Here is a 23384-nt window from a genome sequence, read left to right on the forward strand (position 1 = left end):
AAAACGATGTTTTGTTAAGAAAGTAAGTGGAACGACAGTGCATTTTTACCGCAAGTTGGACGGCGCATATCTCGTAGATGGTGTCATCCACACAATTTTATTCAAGTGGATATGCCTTGCAGTCTCACCCGATAGGCTTTGTAAATTGCAATATGTGCCATACGGTAATTAGTAAAAAACTTGAATTTTTTATTTAGTCGATTATGCATTTCTATTTCTTCTGCAAGTGAAGTCCGCCTTTTCGAATAGACCAACTCATTTACTAGAATTGTGCTGTCTGTCTGTCACAGGCAATTATTAAAAGAAGAGATCGAATGTGTTCGCTGAAAAACCGTGTATTTTCTCTTAATCTCCCAGATGGCCTGCCGGAGTCACAACCGGAACATCAACCATTACTAAATAGAGGAGGATGCAAAGAGACTGAGAGAGGGAATAATCGGAAACTCTGAGCGCTGTAACTGCCCGAAAGTGCGTTCAGCTAGAGAGCGGGAGGCAGGTGGCGTTGCGAAGCCAAATTTCGTTAATATTAACTTGGATTCTCGGTAATCTCGCGGTGCAAAAGAAACCACATAAAAACGGTGTCGTTCACATAGCGAATGTGTGAGACTCACCTCGGCGACGCTTCCGAAGAAAGGCTGCGGGCGCGTTCCCAGCGAGGCGGACCTCGAAGAGCGAATCTTTATTTTCTTCTTTCGCCTTGCGCGTCCGGGGCACGGCACGAACGCGCGTGATTTCACGCGTCTTCTTTATTTGTGAAGACAATCGCATTATCTAAATTTTGACCACTCATTTTCTTGCTAATATAAAAACGTGTAAGGCAAGGTGGTAAATTCTCGTTCTGGATTTTTGAACTGGTGCCTCAAACTTTCCCGCTTCCCAAATGATCACAGAATAAAAGAGCAAAAATGTCAATTGAGGAACGCACGAGGATGGCACTTGCACCAAAAGCGAGACGAGAGTGAGAGATAGGAAATATTTTTATGAAGTGGTTGAGTTCCCAGAGACCCTCAGTGCAGAGATAAAGGACGCCCTGGTCTGGACCAGCGAATGTCATAAAAGCCGACTCAATAAATTCCGCCAGCTGTGGTGACTTGAGTCAGTCATGCTGGCGTTGGGGGTAGACTCAGGTGGCAGTTTTGGGCGAAGGAAAAGGGCAACGGGCCACAATCCTAGATTATGTGTGGAGTGTGCATTATACCTGAAAGTTATAGGCTCTCAGGTGCTGAGAATGAGCTTGCTTGCGTGCTTTCATCAAACTAACCTGAAGTGGTGAACACTAGGAAAAGCCGATAACATTCGCTCTCCGCACGCCAGTAAAAGGAAAGTGTGTCCACCGTCTGTTTACCATAGCAGAAAAGATACTTTACACAGGGCACGAACCCTATGTGGGCAAGGAGTTCTCACATGTCCATTATCTCAACAGCAGCTGCTTGTATCTCTTTGAAATATTTCACGTACACCCGCAGTTAATAACAAATAGGAACGAACCACAATGTGATCAGCCTCAGTACGCAGATTGTACACATGTGGGGCGAGGCACAAGAACGGATAGATATATCTGCACAACCCGTCGTGGTGGCTTAGTGGCTATGATGTTGCGCGGCTAAGCAGGAGGTCGCGGGATCAAATAGCGGCCGCGGCCTTACGGGGGCCGATATACGAAAACGCCCGTGCATTAGATGCACGCTAACGAATCTCTGGAGGGCGAGATTAATCCGGAGCCCTCCTCTGCGGCGTGCCTCATAATCATATCGTGGTTTTCGCACCTAAACCTTCGAGGAGGAATACACCCTTATTGTCTGAAACAGCGAGAGAGAGAGAGAGAGAGAACAACTTTAGTGAAAATGCCTGCAGAGTCGGTTAGGCTCCCTCCACGCAGGGAGGACAAGCTTTTACCGCGACGCGGCCACTACGTCAGTCTCGTGCATTGTTCTCCTCGAGGTCTTGGTTCCTCGCTACTTCCGCGGATCCGAGAGGGCCGCCGCCCCCTTCTTGGGGGTGCTGCCCCCCTTCTCCTCGGTTTCGCGAGGTCGCTGCCTCTCTAGAGCTGCCGAGACCTGCTGGACGGCCTTGAGTTGTGTATCTTGGTCATAGCTCCTCGTTGCAGCCTCTAGCTGCGGCGGGATCGTCGTCTTCTCGCTGGCTTCTCCTGGATTTCTACTACAGTCCCAAAGGATGTGAGCCGCGGTCGCTCTCTCCTTAGCGCACAGTCTACACACGTCACTCGCGTACACGCTCGGACACACGTGCTTAGCTACGCCGGGGTGAGCAGGGACCCCGTCTGTAATTGCCTGTATAACACTGCCTCCTTCCGGGTAAGCCCCGGGTGAGGTGGCGGCATAGTCTGTCTGTTAAGTCTGTACCACTTCACTATTTCGTTGAAGGTGGTCATCTTGTCCTTGGCACTGCACCGCGACCAACACTCCGAGTCGGCCGTGCTTGCAGCTGCGCGGATGGTTAGTCCTCGCGCGGCCGAGTTGGCCGTCTTGTTGGGGTTCACGTTCCCGCGTTCCGACACGTCACTGCCCATGTGGGCCGGAAACCACTTGATTACCACAGCGCTTTTGCGTCCGATGTCTTCGGCCTTGCGCAGTATGCGCGCAGCCTCACTACATACCCTACCCTTGGCGTAGTTCTTCACTGCCGTTCTAGAGTCACACAAGACTGTAGTGCATCCGGGGTCGGAGCCGGCCAAGGTGATGGCCACCTCCTCCGCCCGGTGCGCCTCTCGAGTCCGGACACTCGCCGCGGTCTTCGTTGCACTCGTCGATGCCCCGACAGCCACCACCGCGTATGCGTCGCTGCTCCCTCGATACTCCACCGCTTCCACGTAGATGGCGCCTTCTTCTCTGGCGTGGAGGTCCACGAGAGCCCTGGCCCTCGCCAACCTCCGCTCCTTGTTGTGCTCGGGGTTCACGTTCCTCGGGATCGGGCAGACCCTGAGCTTTCTGTTGATGCTATCCGGTACAGGTACGTCTTTCTGCTGCTCGCCTTCCCTCGGCTTGAGGCCAAGGTCCTGCAGTATCTTTCTTCCGGTTCTCGTTTCAGAGAGACAAACAGCGAGAAAGTATTTTTTTTCTTTCGTACTAGGTGGGCGGCTCTCTCAGTGCAGAAGGCCGTTGGCTACTGCTGCGGCCCGTACCCGGTTGACCGGACTTCGCTGATGCTTGGTGCCGTTAACATTGCCTCCAGCGTTTCTTCGATAGCTCGTAGCGATTCCGTACCTTCATCTTGAATGTTTTTTTTTCTCGTGGCGTCGGCACACCAACACCATGTGTTGGAGGGTGTCCGGTACATCACAGAATCGGCATAGGTATGAGAATTGTGTGGGGTGCTTCCGATGCACGATAATTCCATGGACATATATATTAGTGTGTGGTCGGCGGAGGGCGGTGGCTTCTTTGTTGCTTAATTTTGCATGTGGTAGTGGACTTCCTCTTCCTTACATTCGGTAGTATTTCAATAATGCGGCGCAGTTGATGGGGATGTCCTCCGCCCTCGTCACTTTCCAGAGACCGTGCGGCAGGAAATCCCGGCTGGTATTCCCTCGGCCGACAGCATGCCCTGCTTCGTTTCCTGGCAGGTGTTCGTGGCATAGGGCCCATGCGACGTACGCATCGAGGAGTTCTCGTCTTATTTCTTCTAGAATATTCACCGCTGCGATAGAGGTACGGCCTTTTCGTAGGTTTCTACACGTGGTTTGCGAGTCGCTCAAGGTGACGGCTGTTCCTTGGATGTGACGAGGCCAAGAACGATGGCCACTTCCTCCGCCGTTTCTGGATTTTTGGCCGGCTAGGTGGCCGCGACTATCTCATTCCCTTGGTTGTTGGAATTTAATTTTCTTTATAAATATCTGCACATATCTCAATATGTGTGGGTGAGTGCGACAGCTTTCTTTTCCTTTTTTTCTTCCTTTGTGTGCATGCACAACATATAATTCTGTACTTTTTAGTAGCTGTTCAGTTGAGCCTGGGCCATTCTTACAGCGTAAGCTTTTACGGGCTCATTCCAATAGCCGTTTCGTTTGGCGATGGCGGGACTCAGGATAGCGTATCCCATCGCTGTCATACGGTTGTTGTGACTCGGTCTCCGACCGGCCATTGCGGTTCCGGGGCCGGTGACGTGCCAGGTGCCGGGCGATCGAGAGGTCCGGGGCGGCGCAGAAGAGATGAGAAAAGGGGTTTATTTACAAAGTTGCATGGTAAGAGGTTACATGTGCTAGCACGAGTTCTAGTACTAGTGCGAACATGAGTAGGAGCACATGTACACGTCAAAGCAGCAGTACAATTAGGGGCACTGGTGCGAGTCGGAGCACACTCCAACAGTCCAGAAACACTTTTTATGCACTTCGTTTTTCCCCTTTTTCTCGACTGGGAAATTCACTGTTCTTCTCCGTCAACCACAATCTTTGAAGTATTCGCAAAATCCCGCCCACGATGTCACGTCGTCCTGCCGGGCTCAGCCTCCAGTGTTGCACGTTCGCCCCCGCATACGAGACAACAACGTGGCGAGCTGTGAACTTGACGTCGAAGATGTTCCCACAGAAGTCGTCGACGTTGGTCCCTTTGATCAATTAGTGGGTCATTCGTGATGGTCCGCTTGACAGGGTCAGGCTCCGGTAGCGTGGTATTCACGGTATGGTTGTTGCTTCCGCGAAGGACGGCGGCTGTTTCACCTCTGGCGGGCTCTTTTGTTTGCGTGTCACAGTCGATGTCGGGTTCCATCTACTCCAGGCAGGTGCTCGTCTCGCCCGTCAGCTTTGGTTACGCTGATTTAGTAGCCAGCTAAAGAAAGGCCCTGAGAAAGCGACGATGCAGCGTGAAGGGCTTTCATAACTTCAAGCTCGCCGGTGAATCATTAATCGTCGAGAAGGGATGCCAATGTCGATCGCAACAGCCGCCGCCGCCGATGTCCGTCGCAGCTATCGCCTTCCGCGCGTGTAGTCACGCGACGTCACAGCCGCTCCAAGGTAAATATACCTGGTAGCGAAGCTTCCATAGGAGCCCATACGTTCAAAACATGGCGGTCCATCGGCGGTCCATGGGGCTTAGCGCCATCTGTATGTGGTGGGAACACTTCCGGCGGAAGAAAAAATAATGTGACGCCATGTCCGTTAAAAGCACAAGTGACGTCATTTTGTTTTCGAAGGCGCGAAATTTGTTTTGTTGTTCTTCCTTTGGAGCTATATATTCAAATGCCCCGCCATTCGACGTCGACGCCCCACCATTGATGGGCGTTTCGAGCTTTCAGCGTTGAAAGCGATGCAGGAAAAGGCCAGCCGTACGGTTGTCGAAATCGCATCCTTGCACAGAACATACTTTCTTTGGAGGCCGACGAAAGCTTTAGGTGTACAGTGCTGATCCTATTGCTGGATGCCAAGCCCGTCGGGCAGCGCAGTCGCACGAAAACAACTACACAATTATCTGGCGGTCGTAACTCACTACTTTTGACTGAACAGATTAAGAAGCAATGAAGCTACCCGCGTCACCAAATTCAGACAAACTTCGACAAGCAAGAAAGCACAAACTGTGAGGGGGGCGTATTTCAACAGCTGATACGAGTGCGCCTTTCTGCCCATTTCAAGACGTGCATTGCATTGCGAGTGATAGTGGCGTCAACGCCCCCTGTAGCGATGGGCGCTGAAAAGAAATGCATTTATTAATAATAATAAAATTAAACTTGTATTTTCTTAACTCGTCACGAATATATAAAATTGACTAGGAACTTTATTATTCTTGAATGAATCCAACTGTGTCTCGTTTGAATTAAAAAAACGCGTTTTTCTTTCCCAATGTTTGTTCCCTCCAAACCTAGTCGCGCTTCAATCGCTGCTCCCATAACCCCCCATGCTGATGTCGGTGACAATCTGTACTGAACCGCTTTTCGCCCGAAGCTTCGCGACCTATTTGAATCGACCTTGGCCGCTCCGCGTAGCGTCGATACGTGCTCCCTTTGCATCGCAGTTACATATTGTGGTGCGTATAAAGCCATACTTATCCAATCCATTGGCATTTTAATGTTTCATGCATGTACACGCTTAACTTTCACACTGGGACGATGCATCCCTTGAAAGGGAGGAAAATGCCGCGTCTGTAATGTGGCAAGGACATTGATATCGCCATTTAGAAGAAGCCTAGCGAACAAGAAGTGACTAGCGCGCGGTATTAAACAGTCGGTTCTTGCAACTGTTCCTGTGGACTGAGTGCTTTGGACCCTCAAGTTTCCAGTTGCATCATACCGTGACACGTATCAAGGGATGTGACATGTTCACCGCATAGTCTCGTTACCTGTGTTACCTCTTCGCGGCGCATTATGGCGCCTCCTCGCAAGGTACGAACCGCTGCTGAAGAAGTGACTCGTAGAGCTACGCGCGCGGCTGCAACCAGACAACGTCGGGCTCGGCAGACCACTGTGCAGAGAGCAGCACAAGCCGCAGGTCACCGTCGACACCGCGCGGCCGCTTTAGTTCGTTCTCGAGAAAAGGACGTAAAAAGATTTCGCCGCGTAGAGCCTCTAGTGCGTGTTGCCGAAAATCAGGCACAACAGCTTCTACGCGAGCTACCTCACGTGCGGTCAGCCGAAAATGCGGCCCGGCTGCTTCGCCGCGAAGACCCACACGAGTCGAGCCACTTCACTTGATGGCCTTTATATCAACAACGCTGAAGACGACTTTTTTTTTACCACGCAGCCGTAAACCCTCACCGATCACTGCGTGACGAATTCCGCAGACTCAAACAACATCGCCTTGACACAATCATGCAACGTTTCTTTGCACTGCTCGATCAGCCCCACCGATTGGCCACCTGCTGTCTCAACGTACGTACGTTCTCTGGCTGCACACAGGCTTGACGTTACCCACGCGCGCATCTCTTAAAGAAAAAGATTAAGGAAAAGTATAAAAAAATCCTAGGATGGAAAGCATGTATGGCATAACTGATTAAATCAAGCAAGCTGGTTAACAGCTTGCACCGCCCCGTTTCAAGGGTGATGCCAATATATAATTATCATCATTATCGTTATCGTGATCATCGCATCGTGCCGCCTGTCACGCGATGCGAGATGTGCGCAGCGTAGCGTCGACACGTAGCGGTTGCACGTAGCAGTTGCACGCAGCAGTTGCCTGACCAACTCAAGCAGGATAGGTGCATAAATGCATCGTCCGTTTCCACAGCAAGCGCTGCGGAGGCAGAGTAACTAGCAATAGTGTTAGCCATCATGACGCGACCTCACTGGGAGTGCGTCATAATTCTGAAGGACTCTCAGACAGCATGCCGAAATTTTTCCGGAGCCAAAATTTCCAGCGCCCCACATCGCATTCTGATTGGGGCGCACCAGCTCCCGCCATACATAAAATCGTGTGGACTCCGGGGCATGATCGAGTCCTTACGCGGCAGTCAGCAGGCTCACGCCTTCGCCGAGCGCATGCACACCGGGAGCCGCGCCGAGCAGTCCCACCTCGCTAACTGATACCGCTAAACTGCACGCACGTCCTGCAACACTATCAGCTTTCGCGAGGAACGCTCCCATCGCCTGATAATGATCTGACGCGAGAGGAAGCCGTAATTTCGTGGAAACTCCAAACAAACACATATCCACACTTGTCTCTACCACGCCATATACCCTGCGTTGTATTCCTATAAATGCCCACCCTGCGATCAATGCACAACGCTTTATCACATGGTGTGGGCTTGCGCAAGCACACCGCAGCTCACACCGCAGCTCACACCGATAACACACGGCAGTGGGAGGCAGCGCTGTCCAACTCCGACTCGACGGACCAGCTCAACCTGGTCAACCGAGAGAGAAGGGCAGCTAAGGCCGCTGGACTCCTGGACTGAGGGGACCAGTGGAGGAACGCCCTACGCTCGCGTGCTCTTTCGCAGAAAGTTTATTCTCTCTCTCTCACCGCCTCGTTGCGAAGGGGATGTCAATAAAGTATCATCATCATCATCATGATCATCATCATCATCATGGTCTCCTGCCACGGGTCAAGAGATCTGACGTGTGCGCCACGTAGTCTCGATGCAATAAATCCCTTAACGTCTATCATTTACTCTAGCCGTGCTCGCAAGCTCACATAAACTGCGAACAGGAGAAGCGCAAGTTTGAGGAAGCAATCCGGAGCGAAGAACTAGCTCCCCAACTCTGGGCCGTCCAGCAGGTCCACGACGTCGCCAGGAAACTCAACCTCCCGGTTCCGTCGTGGGAGACGCCCACTCCATGAGAGCCCAAAGCTCTTGTGGCCTGCAGGACCTCGAATAAAGTTGATTTCCTTCCTTCCTTCGATGCCTGTGTTTGCTCTTCGATACACATTATGGCGCCGCCTCGCATGCAGGGTACGAACCCTCTAGTGCGTGCTGCCGAAAATGGAGCTCCTGTGGAGGTGCTCCTCCAGCTTAGCTGTGACTGTGCTGCGTGTGCCGCGCAGACCTGTGACGTTTTTTTTTACACTGGCAGTTACGCAGGCATTCAGTTCGTCTATTGTTTTTGTGGAAATGCACTTGCGAACTCTAATTTTTGCGTGCAAGTAAACCGAGATAATAGACCTTGTTTCCAGACCGGTTCGAGCTGACGCTTTGGAAATAGTTCAGATACTTGCACTGGTTGAATAGCTCCGCTACTTCCGCCGCACTTTAGTAAGTGCCGCTACAATCACGTGCTGGTATACAATACCCTGATCTCGGACAATCTTTAGCAATGTCTACATAAAACATACCTGTTTTGTGTTCCCTTGAAATTAATGTGACCGTGACACTACAGTGCACTGCATATTTTTAGGTGATGTTTCGGCAATTTATCTCACATGCTGATAGCGACGTATACTACACGCAAGTAGAATGCAGAATAAGACAGTCTGAATAAACACTGGCCATCGGCTGACATTTTTGATACTGATTCGTCAATGACTTCGTGATCTCAATTTCCTTCTTATTCGCACCTCAAATGTGCCTCCTCGCCTTTATTTAAATATTGTTTTATTCTGCCGTGACCAATAATGATGGGCCTGCATCAAAAATTGTCATATTCAGAAAAAGGTAGAAGCAACGACAGCTAGCATATTTGCACAATCGCTTCTTCCTTTTCCTTGTTTTCTGTTTAACTTGCCGCCTCCAGTGGTGCTGCTGAAAATTTATTCTAGAAACAGTAATTTGTTCTGCATTGTAAATTAAGGTAGCTTAATTTCTAGTTATATGAAACTGCATTGACCCCACACAGCAAGGCAGCATGCTCAGGCGGAGATGCAGCTTGTTCTGCGGGCACAATTTGTGGGTCTTCGGGTGGTTGCGGACTGGAGGAATCCAGGTGTGCGTGTTTGCACGAGAGCTATTTATCTCTTCGCTGCTGGTGCCCCAGCCGTAAAGGTACATTTTTCTGTCTATTTTGTATTGACTTAACAAGCAAGTGTATTTTAGTTTTGTATGTAATTCTTATTCAGTGTTTATTTCGTAGAACTGTAGAGTCATTTATATGGTTGTTGTGCTTTGTAAGGCTGTTACATCATGCTAGTCATGAAGTACTGCATATTATTTCACCTGATATATGCTACGTGACTTGAGTTAGAGGACGTAGCATTTAATTTTAAAAAACAATCACTCTTTTCCATTTAAAGTCACTCTAATCACTCTAAAGAAGCACTCTTTTCGTAATAATTGCAGCAGTTCAGCTAGTGTAATGGTTCTGATGTTTTACCAGTGTGGGCATTTTACTATCTTTCATTTAAAAACACACGCAACTAACGAACATATGCATAAATTCAAATTCAAGAGTCCTATTTGCATTTCTAAATTTTTGCGAGATAACGTATCAATGTGGCTTTCACTGCAACATAATTCATAACAGAAAGTTCATGAGTGAACTTGTAAAATTCTGTATAATTCTCTGTATTTCACAATGCCGAATCATTTCCAATGTGTTTCCAGTTTTCTTCAGTTACAACTGCGCTGCGAAATGGCGCAAAATAAACAACGAGCAGGCTCACATTGCGACCTAAATAAAGATCCACAACGTGAACCGTGCATAGTATGCACTGGCAAATGAATCAGAGCCACGAAATTTGAAGTCAGACTTGTGACGGAAATGGTACACTGCAAATCGATTGAGTCATCGACGCCTCATCACTCGACGGCCAAGCGTTCTGTACGCAGTCGACTAACTCCCTCTGTCACTCTCTGATGTTAGTAACAATGGTTGAGCTCGTGTCATGTGAGCAATGGTTAACTGAAGTTACTAAAATGATTCATCAGTAGTCGTACGCGGGATCATCACCCAAACTTGCCACGTCTGTTATATACAGAGCGCATGAGCGTGGTTGTCGAAGTACGTGCTTGAAGGCTATGGACAGCATGTCGCACAAAACTGTCAAGTCTGTCCAGTCAAACTATCACTGTCTAGTGTCTTCATCAGCAGTATCTCCGGAGGGTCGTACACGTCCAAGGAGGCGCGAAGTGCATGGCGGGGCCAAGCGCTCAGGTGGCACAGCTTCCGCCAGAATCGGCGTGCGCAACAGAGCACTCAACCGCATTCGGCGTCTGTCTTCGAGCAGCCGCCTGCCACAAAAGCGCTGACAGGGATATCCTGCGTGGAGGCAGCGACGGCGCTGGGGCTTCGACGTCCGGCGAAGGACTCACCGTCGAGTAGTCGGGCGGGGGCACGCCGTACACCTGCGCACGTTCAAAATGACGAATCACATGCAAGGAACGCTGAACCTGCAATATGAATCGTTCAATGTTTCTTTGCCGGGTGATGACAATGCATTGCTAGTGAAAGTGAAACTTCTTTTCCTTAATTTTTCTCAAATTCCCCAATTTTGGAATTCTATGACGTCATGTCACGACTCCCCTGACAACAAGTTCATTCTGGCTCTGTGAGTCTTATCCCTGTAGACAAAGCCCACAGCAGTTGCCAAACTTAATTTTGTCTTGCTAAAAAATGCAGTGTGTTAAACCTCCTTGAATGTGTTTAATAATTTAGCGACTAATTAATTTCGTTATGAAGCTGTCGTCGCCGTCAGTTTCGTCACACGTTCCTGATGCTGAAATAAGTTGACGACGCTATCCGCCTTGGCGTTTATTCTTGGCTTAAGGCCCAACCACTGAAACGCGTCGGCACGCGCCAAAAGCATCGGTCGCGAACAGGGTGACGCGTGGCGACGCGTCGCCGGCGTCCACCAATCAGAGGCTGTGAAGCCTCCGGCTGCTATGCCTATGATGGCCGCCGATGCGAAGACGCCGACACCAACGACCGTCCGAGTTCTTTGGACGCACGACGCGCGCGACAGTGTTCCCGAAAGACAGTGTTGTGGTACTTGGCCGATAACAGTGCACGTGGATTCGAACGATGCCGACAAATCCAACCTGCACACTGGGTTCCGCCGATCTCAATGCGATCGTCTGCTAAAACATCCAACCTAATCATGATTGCCGCAACGTCTGTGCTTGGTGTATGTGTATTTTGTCGTGCTCGAAACGAATAGAAACATGCTTCTGAACTCCACAGTCTGGATAATCAGCACTCGCTTACCGCCTATGCTGTTTAGCTTGCGCGTAGGTCTAGTGCGTCCATCGAGTTCGCAATTGGCGAGTGAAAGAGCCTAGCTGAGAAACTCTGTCGAAATAAATGAATTTTCAGTTCCGTTTGGCGCTTCAGCGATTTAAAATATAGCACTCCTGACTTCGTGTGGTATGTGATTTGGCGAATGAACCGTGTGGAACTTCGGGTTGTGAACGATAGCGTGTTCCGTGGTGTCCCAGGTAGCTCAAGTTAACGGGCGAGCTCTGCGCTGTTTCCAGTGGCAAAGACAACTTTCGAAAGCGAAAGGCACTAGTAGCCGAACAATGGAAGTACGCACATCATCAGCCATGCCGTCTGTTTCAGCTGACACTGCGCCCTTCTATTCGGCATGTGAATCCAGTTCAGTACAAGTTCGCAGTACTCCTTCACTCGCTTCTTTCAAGTGCATTCGTCTTATGGGATAAATCGCTCGTGCAGCACTCAAGAACGCTGACGCGTCACCGCAAAAAGGTGCAGCCATGCGTATCAGCCACAACAAAACTGCTGCGTGTCCACCATACTTCTTCGGAGGCTGTTGGGGCCCTTCCCATTCTATGTGTAACATTAAGCCTTTCTCGCGACTTTTCCGCATATGTCACCGGCACTGTAGCTAAGGCTCGTCCCATTCTTGGGTTTGTGTCTCGTGCCTACCTTCCCTGTGGACAAGATGTTTTCAGAACACACTACACTTCTATCATTCTGCCTCAGCTAGAGCACTGCTCATCAGTATACTCTTAAAAATAAAGTTAGTAAATACTTAGTAAATGCACGTGTTTACTAGATTACTATGTATTTTACTACCTTCTCAGTGACTAGTTCTGTATACTAGCCAGCGTCTAGTAAATCTAGTAAGTGCTGCCTCTAATACCAAGAAAGGCTTCTTAGTAGATTTTACTAAGTAACTACTAATCCACTACTATAGCCTCGTATGGCCGTGGCCTATTATGCTGTGATAGTGACAGTCTTATGCAAAATTGAGATAAACTGTAGTGTTGTTCATTATGTTGGACTAAAAGTTATGTGCGACGTCGCATAGCACACATATGTGCAGACAGTAGGCTTTAGAAATTTGTGCGCGAAACTTTGATTATTTAACCAAATATATAGGTGCACACCGGTACAGCATGTACTCCCTCAAACTAGGGCTGTAAATATTCTTGAAATTACTCTTTCAGCAAGCGCCGCGTAGTACCTTTGTCGTTCTGTACGTGTGTTCTTGCGTATTGTTGCTTGTTGGAGATATGTAGTACATTCTTACCCGGAGTCAGTACGCCTTAATGTCCCTGGTAAACATTACTTATATATATATGCCCTTAGTTGATGCCTTAATACACAGCGAAATGACGCGGTTCTCTTTTTTATATGCATTTATATTTTACTTTCTTATGCTTTTAAAATGCCATCGAATTCGTATGCCAATGAAAGCGGCACTTATAAATCGAATAGGCCCCCATTGTATTGTGGGCAATTATATTTCGGTTGCGTTAGTAACTGCGCTACCCGAGTAGTATTTAGTTAGAACAAAGTTAGTGCTTTTTGCTAGCTTCAGCAGGTAGTGCAAGTACTAGCCATCATTTTACTACCTGCATTTACTAAAAAGGTAGTGCTTCTTGGGACAAGTAACGTGCTAATATTCACTTGGTGAAAATGACGACCTCTTTTTTTAAGAGTGTATAGTCCGCGTACCAAACTCACCTCGCTGACAAACTTGAGCTAGTTCAACACCGGTCAATACGCACCCTATACTTCCATGTTTTCGATAGTCGCAACCTCATGACAGCCTACGAGGATCGCCTCAATGCCCTCAAGGGGCACACCCTGCAATACCAGCGTAACATTGGACTAGTCTGTCTATTCAGCAGGATGCTTGATGGCTCTCTGGATAGCCCTCATCTTTCTTCTTCAGTCCGTCCGAACAAGCGGCCAGCACAGCCTGAGCCCCATCACGCCTGTACGGCCTGACACCGCAACTGCATGCTTATATGTCTGGCATCCAGATCTTTCTCTCCACCCACTGGCCATTCGGACGGGCCATTCTTTGCGACCGCACTGAAGCGGCGCTCCTGCTTGTCTGTATATCTGCCTCTCTCTCTCTGCTTGTGTTTGTGTGTGTTGCGAGCTGTCTAGAGTGTCATGTTATTATTATTATTATTATTATTATTATTAGAATGATCACTACGACCACATGGAATGTGTTGAAGCCAGCCTGACACGTAATTCAAAATATTTTTGGAGCTTCGTGCGCTCTCACTCCTCTAAAGAGAGCGACGAAAATGTCTTGATGAATATGGTGATGCTGTCTCGAACACTGCCGATGCCTTTGCAGAACATTTCTGTTCTGTATACGGTGGAAAAGATGCTTCAAGTAACTTTCCTTTTCAGTCTGGCACGGTGTGTACGCTATCAATCAATGAAGACCTTGTTTTCAAGTGCATGAAGCACCTCAAACCTTTCCTTTCTTGTGGTGCTGATGGTATTCTCCCGCAGTGCTTGACCCTTTCAGACGCTGTCTGCACACTTGTGTACAGCAAGATAGCGCATCAACACCCAAAGCACTCATGAAAGTAATGATATTTAAAATGTGTTGCATACATCTTCAAACACTTATATTGTTGGAACTGTGCTACAATTTTGAATAACGTGCAGAATGCTTTAGCAAAATGAGTGGGAATGTTGGGTGTTCTCTTACTTGGTGTCAGAATGTAGTATGTAGTGGGTTCACTTCTTTCATTGTTTTTCACAACGTCATGCACGAGGTATAATTTTCAATTGGCTGGATAAGTGCTTTTCAAGCTTTTGAAAACACAAAATAGTTTATGTTCTCATATTTTATCTTCCTGTAGTGAGTTTTCGCATGGAGTCTACATTCCTTAACCTTGACAAAACTCAATGAACAATTGGAAATTATTTTCTGCAGCTGTACACTTTCTATAATTCTGAAGATGCAAGAAATGTGGTGAAAGCACGTTTTAAATCACTGAAAAGGTTAAGACGTATGGAAGCATACTTGTTCCCTGTTCTCACAAGCATCTGCAATAGTTCCGTAAAGTCTGGTACGTTTTCTAGCACTCGGAAGATAGCTTGGATATTGCTCGTGCACAAATCCGGTGCTGGTTGTGCACTTACTAACTGCCAGCCTGTATCTATCCTCTGCACTGCGTCAAAAGTGTTTCAATCGGTATTGCATTCCTTGCTTTCTGCTAGTGCTAAGAACATTTTATTAAATGAACAGCATGGCTTTGTGTGCCGACGACTTAAACCTTTTTGAGACTCAACAGTGTTCACCACTGCATTGACCTCCAAAAAGACATTTTTTCACTCTCAAACTAGTGCATAAACAATGAGGTACTCGTAAATGCTTGTAATAATATGGCATTAACTTGTACGTGGAAAACACATCATGTGCAATTTTCATACACCCTTCGGGATGCTCCACTGCTTAGGGTCGATGAAGTTAGAGATCTTGGTGTGTACTTCGACAGAACGCCAAAGTACTCTTCACAAGTTAAATATGCACAACGTTCCCTTCCCGCTCTTGCAATTGTATGTCACATATTTCATGATTTCCACTCACCTGTTCTGTTTCTGAAATTGTATTCTGCTGTGTGCCTTCCACTACTAGAGTATGCCTCTGTAGGAGGGGGTGCAACATGTAAATCTAATTCTGACCTCATTGAGCGCGTCCAGAATAAAGTGATATCTTGAAGCACCAATTTTGACATTCTGGCGACCATAGTTCAGCCTTCTCAAATATACCTCAACGCGCACCACTAGATTCAAGACTTAATTAGACCTTTTGTTCCTGTATAAGGTAGTTCATGACATTCTACATTCTCCAAGGCTTCTTGATCATATACATTTGTTCGTGCCGCAGCAGTATACCAGGCAGCATTCCACATTCTTTGTCTGGCCTTGTTGCAAGACTGTGCTATATATGACTCGGCTCCAAAACACATAATAAGAACTGCGCCTGTATCGACATACCTCAGAGTTCATTTCCTGTGGTTTTGTGTGTCCGTAGATAATCATGTATGATTAACTCCCTTTTACTCTTCCTCGTTTTCGTTTTTCCTTATTTGTTTCTCTATCGCGCATATTTTTTTTTGTCTACTACATTCACGTTTTCTGTACATTTTGTCTCACATATTGCTTTTTAAGAGCACCAGCACGAAGGCTCTCTAGCTGTTCCTGAGCACTATAATAAGCAGTTTATTTATTTATTTATTTATTTATTTATTTATTTATTTATTTATTTATTTATTTATTTATTGTGTTCTTTAAATATGTACTAGTATATTATTTCAGTTCTGTAGCCTTTGTGCAATATTGTTATAGTGTGACAATTTAAAAAGAAGCATGCATTGCCAAAAAGTGCAATAAAATACTATGTCTGATCATATCCATTGTGCTAATAATTTCTTCTGAGGTTTAATAACGATTGGCTGTACAATAAAATAATATGCCACAACATTTATGCACGCCTCATAGAACAAATTGAATGTCTTTCTCAGTCAAAACATCATAGTAGACTGAAAACAATAAACTGGTATTTCTTGTGTGGTGACCTGCAGTGTATAAATTCTGAAAATAATATGTTTATATATTTTTTCTTGTATTATGCAAATGAGCTCCACCATACATTTGAATAAATGCTCCGATAGTACGACTTGGCGAAGGGCAACGAAAGACGCCTATTAAAATCCTCCTATTCTCAAGTTTGTTATCTGACGATATGTTATTTCATTAATGTCGAGAAAGACAGACTTGACATGTTGAAACCAGTTGCAATAAAACATACCCTTTACACAGTGAACATTATTCTAGCAATACACTCAAGGCCGCTAAAGGTGAAGGCCTCCCGATGCGGTGTTGATGCTTCAAAACAAGCTAGAAAAATCAATGAGGCGCTCCACGGGCAAGATTAGACAGAAACAGGAATCGCGAGGAGGCAAGCTACGAATTACGTAAATTCTAGTTGTTTTAGATTTTTCTTGTGAGCGCTACAAGTGTTCAATTCTTTTTGCTAATTTTCTCAGAACCGACTATTTCACGTTTCTTTCATACAACAACAAGCGTTATTATATTGACGCGCATACATCTTTATCTGTAGCCGGTGACCGTATTTCCCCGGCTAACAAATGTTAAACGTTATCGCTAGCTGCAGGACGCACCTGCACGTATCGGAAATTTCGCGAATGTTATCGTCGGTTCTATCCGTTGTCTGTTGTCGACGTACCTTGTATAATCTGATTGCATACGCGAATTGTGTAATAGTTTCAGGAAGGCGCGCGGGCACCAGCGAAGACGCTGGAACCTTCGACGACTGATATACGAAAGGCGACGAACTTGACCCGCACATATTTTCGATGATCGCCGACTTTGCTCGCCGCTTTCGTTGCGATTGATAGTCACTTGTATCGCTGGGCAAAAGTTCGCCCAATAAATAGTTAAATTAGTAACTCCCAGTTTTGACTCTGCATCATTCTTCACCGTCACTACAACGTGACAGTATTTCCAATACAGATTTTTCAATGATACTTCACACGCCTAATTCTTACATGGTTGGCTGTGCAATGAGATACCAAAAATGAAGTGAAGCTTTCGACATGATATAGCATGGTTGTGCAGATGTTTGCAAATCGATATTGTAGACCGACGACGACGCGAGCGCTGATGTCCATCTTTTTTGCACTATTGTTAATTCAAGGGTGAAAAGAAACCGTTGCCAGAGGCGTACATTTTTATATCTAAATGAGCATACAAATCACTAACATATCGTTTCAAGCTCAGTTTACAGCAGACTGGTTTAGGTCGGACTTGGAGGGCTGAATACAAAATAGTCCAGCTGTAACTGCACGCCAGAGTGAGACGAATGCGCGATGTTGTACAGGCACAAGAATGAAGATACGCGTCTTATGGTAGAGGCATGGCATATCTATAATGGTGGAAGTGCGTGTGTGTGTGAGCCTTCAATTACTTTACATAAGGAAGAGATTAAGTGCCTTAACAGTTATCTCTCACGTAGACCGGCACATGTACCCGACTGATACGTGGTGATACCGTTCCACAGCTTGCGCAGAAGAGTTTTGTGTCTTCTTCTTTTCGCCTCAGTGCTCCCTTCAGTTGATAGTCGGCGTTCGTGCTGTACAATTCTCTTGTGTCCTGTCTGCACGCCTCACCTTTTTCCATAATGAATCCTTACCAACTAGCTCAGCTTTCTGTCGTTCTAAGCTTCATTTCTAGTACTCTGAGCCCTTTTCCATGTTCCCCTACTTTCTGCACAATCCTGTTCGTTAGCTTCCTTAATTGCGATATGTATCTTCCGCGCTAGAACCATGTCGTGGTTTACTCGTAATCGTGTAGCTTTCGTGTAATCGTGTAGCCTTTATTGGAAGTTCAAATTATGTGCGGCTTCCTTCTACCATCAACTGGACATGCCAGGAGGATGGGAGCTATTCTGTCCGCCAAATCATGGCGCCAAGTTAGGGTCTACCAGGAGCGTTTGAAGGTCCGTTGCGAGGCCCTGGGAGACGGTCGTCATTGGAACCGCCTTTACGCCGATTGGAACAGGTTAGCCAACCAACACGCGGACTTCCTGTGGAGGATGAAACTTCCTGAGCTTCAACAAAGTAAGAGGGAACACCTTTCTAATAATTCACCGTCAAGTAACGTACTGGTTCTTGGAGACGCCATCGTAAGTGATACCCATAGAAAAACCCTTGCTTTAGGTCCCAAGCACTGTTTTAAGCCTAACGTAAAACCCGTTGACGTTTTAAGCATACCGCGCTGCATAACCAAGTTCGTCCCGGAAGAAGAACGCGCGCGCAGTATTTCAGATTGCATTGCAAGCATTAATCAAATTCTCATTTTAAGACATCTGACGCTGTCCGACCGTTAGTTAATTACCTTGTGGAGCGTAAGCTTAGACCAGTAATACCTGACAAGGAAGGTTATTTCGTAATTATGCCAGATGACATGTTTTCAGAAAAAGCGATTTCAGCCATAGAAAAGAATTTACAGCCAGTAAAACTCAAGCCCTCGACAGTTAAGCAACGTGCGGTTGACCTCCTGTCAAGACATAATCTTGATAGAGTTGTCTCTAATGTCAAGAAAGCAAAATCCCTCACCTTAGAAATATTTTTCTCGGCGAAGACCCATAAGCAAGAAATTCCTTTTCGTGTTATATTGCCAGAGAAAGGGACGTGGCAGGTCTGTGTCACTAGTTACCTACAGAACTGCTTAGCCTCACTAGTTTTTTCAGACCCCTTTCGCTTGCGTAATTCTCAGGCACTAGTTCAGTATTTGAGAGAGGAAAATCCTGCTGATTGTACAGCTTTTAGTATGGATATCGAAGACCTGTATTACTCCTTGCCGCATGACGAGTTGCTAAATTCCGTAAATGAGTGCGTTAAAGAACAAGTGCAAGAGTCGGCTTTTATTGACAGACGCGGTGTTTCCACGGGAGCGTTTCTAGAAATTCTTTCAATGTACTTAAATTCGACGCTGATTGGGTGGAAAGATGGCATGTTTCTGCAGAAATCAGGCATTGGTATTGGCTCAAAAGTTGACCCTATTCTTAACGATATTTACCTGAGTAAGGTTGACAGCTGCTTAGAGAAAGCCTTACGTGATTGCGTTATCAAGATTTTTCGTTACGTTGATGATTACCTGATTTTCTGCAATGGGCACCCTGCAATGGTCAGGCGGCGCAGCGATCGGCTCTGCCGTCAGCGCCACCGTGTCAGAAGCGCGAAACACCGAGGCGGCCACTGCTACGGAGGCATGCTTTTTCGGCGCTCGCTTGAAACCTGGCGGACGTTCTAAATTGCGGTTTTAAGGCAATCGAGAACATCGAGGCCCATTTTGGATCACCGACGCTAACGAAAGGACGTCAAATTTACGAATACAACCATGTACAGTCAACAGCAAAAGTTTGCGGGATGTGCGAGCGCGTGGCAAAGCGACCCTCCTCCCCTTCTAGCGGTGAACCCCTGGTGTCGAGACCGACGCCTGCACGCATGCGCGTCCCTCCGATACTGCAAGCGTGCATCTTTCCGCACTTCCTCCTTGCGCGCCGGCGATATCCGAATGTAGCCGCGAGGTAGCCCACTTGCGATATGCGCCGTGACGGCTTCGACGGGCAGAACTTCGTTTAGTATACAACGGAAATCAATTGTCCATTTTTGTCTTGCCGGTCTCCTTCTATATAGCGCGTTTCTGCCACGCTCTTCTACGGTAGAACGCACCGTTCGTAAAAAGAAATAAACAACGAAAATTGGCCACGAGAAGGTGCAGCCCAGAAAAACAAAAATGACTTGTTGCGTTCGCCACCGGGCCGGCCCTATGCGTCAGCGCACGTGACTCGACAAAAAGCGGCCGCAAGCTCATGCTTCTAAACACGTTTCACACAGTTTCGCCCGTCGAAGCCGCCACAGCGCATATCGCAAGAGGGCTACCTCGCGGCTACATTCGTATGTCGCCGGCGCGCAAGGAGGAAGCGCGGAAATATGCACGCTTGCAGTCAGGGAGGGAAGCGCATGCGTGTAGGCGTGGTTCTCGACACCAGGGGTCACCGCTAGAAGGGGAGGAGTAGGGAGGAGGGTCGCTTTGCCACGCGCTCGCACATCCCGCAAACTTTTGCTGTTGACTGTACATCGTGTCAAAGAAGTAAACAAGCACGGACATCACAGCGGGGTGCTTAAATTAAATTGTTGTGTTTTAGGTGCCAAACCCGCGATCTGTTTAGGAGGCACGCCGTGGTGGGGAGCTCCGGAATCATTTGTACCAACTGGGCTTCTTTAACATAGATATAAATCTAATTACACGGGTGTTTGGGTATTTCGACCATATCGAAATTCGGCCGCCGTGGCCAGGATTTAAGCCCGCGACCTAGTGGTTAGCAGCTCAACACCATAGCCACTAAGCAACCACCACAGGTCGCGAAGTATTTGTCACAACAAAGCAAGCATGCTTACGACGTCGAACTGAAAGTGAGTCAACAAATCATTATTTTATGCCATTTAAGTGAGCAAATACAGCCGTGGACGTCTTTCAACTATAATTTATCGCTTCATTACTTGGAGCGTGCCTTGCACCTCACAATTGTAGAGGTTTTGGCAAATTGGCAGGTAAGTGCTTTTTTTCTCCGTTGACAAAGTGCCTCGAGCATATTCTGGTATTGTCGTTCAGGCTCGAATGTGATGGGACATTACCGCTGAAGCATCATAGAGAACAATAAGCTGAGACTAAATAACGTGAAGACTGAACAAATATGCGCTATCGTGCGCGAGCGAAATGCTAATTTTCGAGTACTCGACGTGTGCTACAGTGTACTCCAACCTTAGTTTTGTTCCAAGTGCGAGAAAATATCGGCAGGAATGAGCTCAGTTCCAGCATTCGCGTCGTGATCTTGACGCAGGAAGAAACAAAGTGCGTACAAGGATCCAGCCCGAAGCGCCTACGAAGCTAGATATGACACGTACCAACAACAGCGCGTTTGTTTAGGAGCAAGACGAGCTAAACAGCTATCTAAACTGATTTACAAGAGCGGGAATGAGTTCACGCGTTCTTATGCAGTTGACGCTTTATTGTGTTTTTTTCGGATGTCGCTGCTGGTTCTGCTTTTTTTTTTTGTTGTTGTTGTTTTTGCCATTTACGTCTTAGTTCGTTTAACAGAAATTTACAAGACCGACACGAACCACGACGATCCACTTCAGCCGCCGAGTTGCTTCCCCTGGTTTTGAAGGGAAGCGGTGCAATTTGATACCGACATGCCCTTCGCGGTTGTGACAATCCTTAACGCAGCAGTATCTGTGCTTGTTCTTTTTGTTCACACTTCTCACGAAGGATCTGCCAACAGGCCGCGGCGAAACCACTGAAAAATTGGAAAGGCAGGCTTTCAGGCGGGCCTGAACGCACGACGGACAATGGTGAAATGACGGTGACGGCCTACCCGCGGGTGCTAACCGCCGCTGCTAGGTCGCGCGACATGTACAGGCAAACTTCATTGCAGGGTGCTCATAGGGAAGAATTCAATTCCGCTGCTACATCAGTAAGTGAGCAATTCCAACTTTATGGAGGAGGATTAAAGTTTACCAAGGAATTTCCTCGGCAACGCGTAATTCAGTTTCTAGACATTTTCTTGGTCTTCGAACAAAATCACGTTTGTTGGCAGTACTCCCAAGATCTTCGAAGGCGTTGTTAAATTTTCAGCCCAAGCATTCCAAAGTAGTAAAAAACGGAATTGCCATGTCGTGCCTTAAGTCTTCTCTGCCCAGCTCCTGCATGCACAAAATGAGCACCAGTTTTAATGCGCAGGCCCGGCGCCTATTAGAAACAGGTTATCCTAGCGTAGCGGTGGCCTCTGTGGCTGAACGCCTAAAGAAGTCGATTTCGAGGGGGACGGACGTGATTACAGAAAGCAGTAATAGCAAAAAAAAAAGAGTAGTGGCTACTCCGTGCATTCATTCAGTATCGCACAGGCATAAAAAAGTTGCTAGTAGATATGACGTTAATGTTGCTTTCACTGTTCCCAATAAGCTAGGTAAGCTAAGCGCTGCCGTGCAGAGGAAAAGGGGGCAGGTAAAAGGCAAAAAAACATATATTTGCCTTTTAAAGCACAATAAGAACAACAGTTTTGCTGACTGTCGCATGGGTGTGGTTTATAATGTTCCATTTAGCTGTGGCCATTTCTACGTAGGACAAACGGGGCGGTGTATCAATCAGAGGCTAACGGAACATAAAAGGTCGTTAACCGGTGGATCGCCTTCTAATCTTTCCCTACATTGCCAAGATTGTAATTGCACGCCAGACTTAGACGAATGCACGACATTGTACAGGCACAAGAATGAAGCTATACGCGTCTTATGGTAAAGGCATGGCATATTTATAATGGTGGAAGTGCGTGCGTGAGTCAGCCTACAATTACTTTACGTAAGGAAGAGATTAAGTGCCTTAACAGCTACCTCTCACGTAGACCGGCACATGTACCCGACTGACACGTGGTGATACCATTCCAGAGCTTGCGCAGATGAGTTTTGTGTCTTCTTTCTTTTCGCCTCAGTGCTCCCTTCAGCTGATAGTCGGCGTTCGTGTTGTCCACTTCTCTTCTCTTGTGCCCTGTCTGCACGCCTCACCTTTTTGCATAATTAGTCCAGCAACAATGCGTCGCAGCCGAGGAGCGAGCGTCGGCGAGCGTCAGAGATTGTCTCCAGTGGTTGCGTTCCGTTCCCACCAACCGACGCGAAGCGGCGCGCTCGCTTGTCGGCGCGTGCCGAAGCGTACCGACGCCAGCCAGTGGTTGGGCCTTTAGTATACCTGTCACGGCTTGTCACCTGTTCGCCGTCAGCGCGAAGTCGTTAAGCCGGTTGGTCGTTCTGTACTCGAGCGAACACAGCGAGAGAGTCAGAGTACGGGAGAAAGACAAAAAAAAAGTAGTTATCGACAGACAATGACACAAAGATTAAAAGAAATATAAAAGACACAAGACCACTAGCACTTATTCTAGATCAATGATGAAAACAAAAGAAATAACGAACAATTAACAGTATAGACATAGAAATTAACACTACACAAAACACACTTCATCATCATTATCAGCCTGGTTATGGCCATTGCAGGGCAAAGGCCTCTCCCATACTTCTCCAACTACCCCGGTCATGCACTAACTGTGGCCATGTTGTCCCTGCAAACTTCTTAATCTCGTCCGCCCACCTAACTTTCTGCCACCCTCTGCTACGCTTCCCTTCCCTTGGAATTCATTCCGTAACTCCTAATGACCATCGGTTATCTTCCCTCCTCATTACGTGTCCTGCCCATGCCCATTTCTTTTTCTT

The 23384-nt window shown here is 47.2% G+C and overlaps 2 protein-coding genes across 2 annotated transcripts in view; both read right to left on the minus strand.

The window, feature by feature from the left end:
* The window catches only part of LOC142586390 (aminopeptidase N-like), a 69350-nt gene extending 64390 nt beyond the window's left edge, over window positions 1-4960 (minus strand). Inside the window, exon 1 of the mRNA XM_075697638.1 lies at window positions 612-4960. Within this exon, the coding sequence (XP_075553753.1) occupies window positions 612-768 (157 nt within the window). The 5' untranslated portion in view covers window positions 769-4960. The remainder of the gene's footprint in view (window positions 1-611) is intronic.
* Window positions 4961-9425: 4465 nt separating this feature from the next.
* The window catches only part of LOC142585955 (uncharacterized), a 77707-nt gene continuing 63748 nt past the window's right edge, over window positions 9426-23384 (minus strand). The window contains exon 5 of the mRNA XM_075697087.1: window positions 9426-10661. Coding sequence (XP_075553202.1) covers window positions 10467-10661 — 195 coding nt within the window. The 3' untranslated portion in view covers window positions 9426-10466. The remainder of the gene's footprint in view (window positions 10662-23384) is intronic.

Source organism: Dermacentor variabilis, chromosome 6, assembly GCF_050947875.1.
Source record: "Dermacentor variabilis isolate Ectoservices chromosome 6, ASM5094787v1, whole genome shotgun sequence".
Taxonomy (NCBI): Eukaryota; Metazoa; Arthropoda; class Arachnida; order Ixodida; family Ixodidae; genus Dermacentor; species Dermacentor variabilis.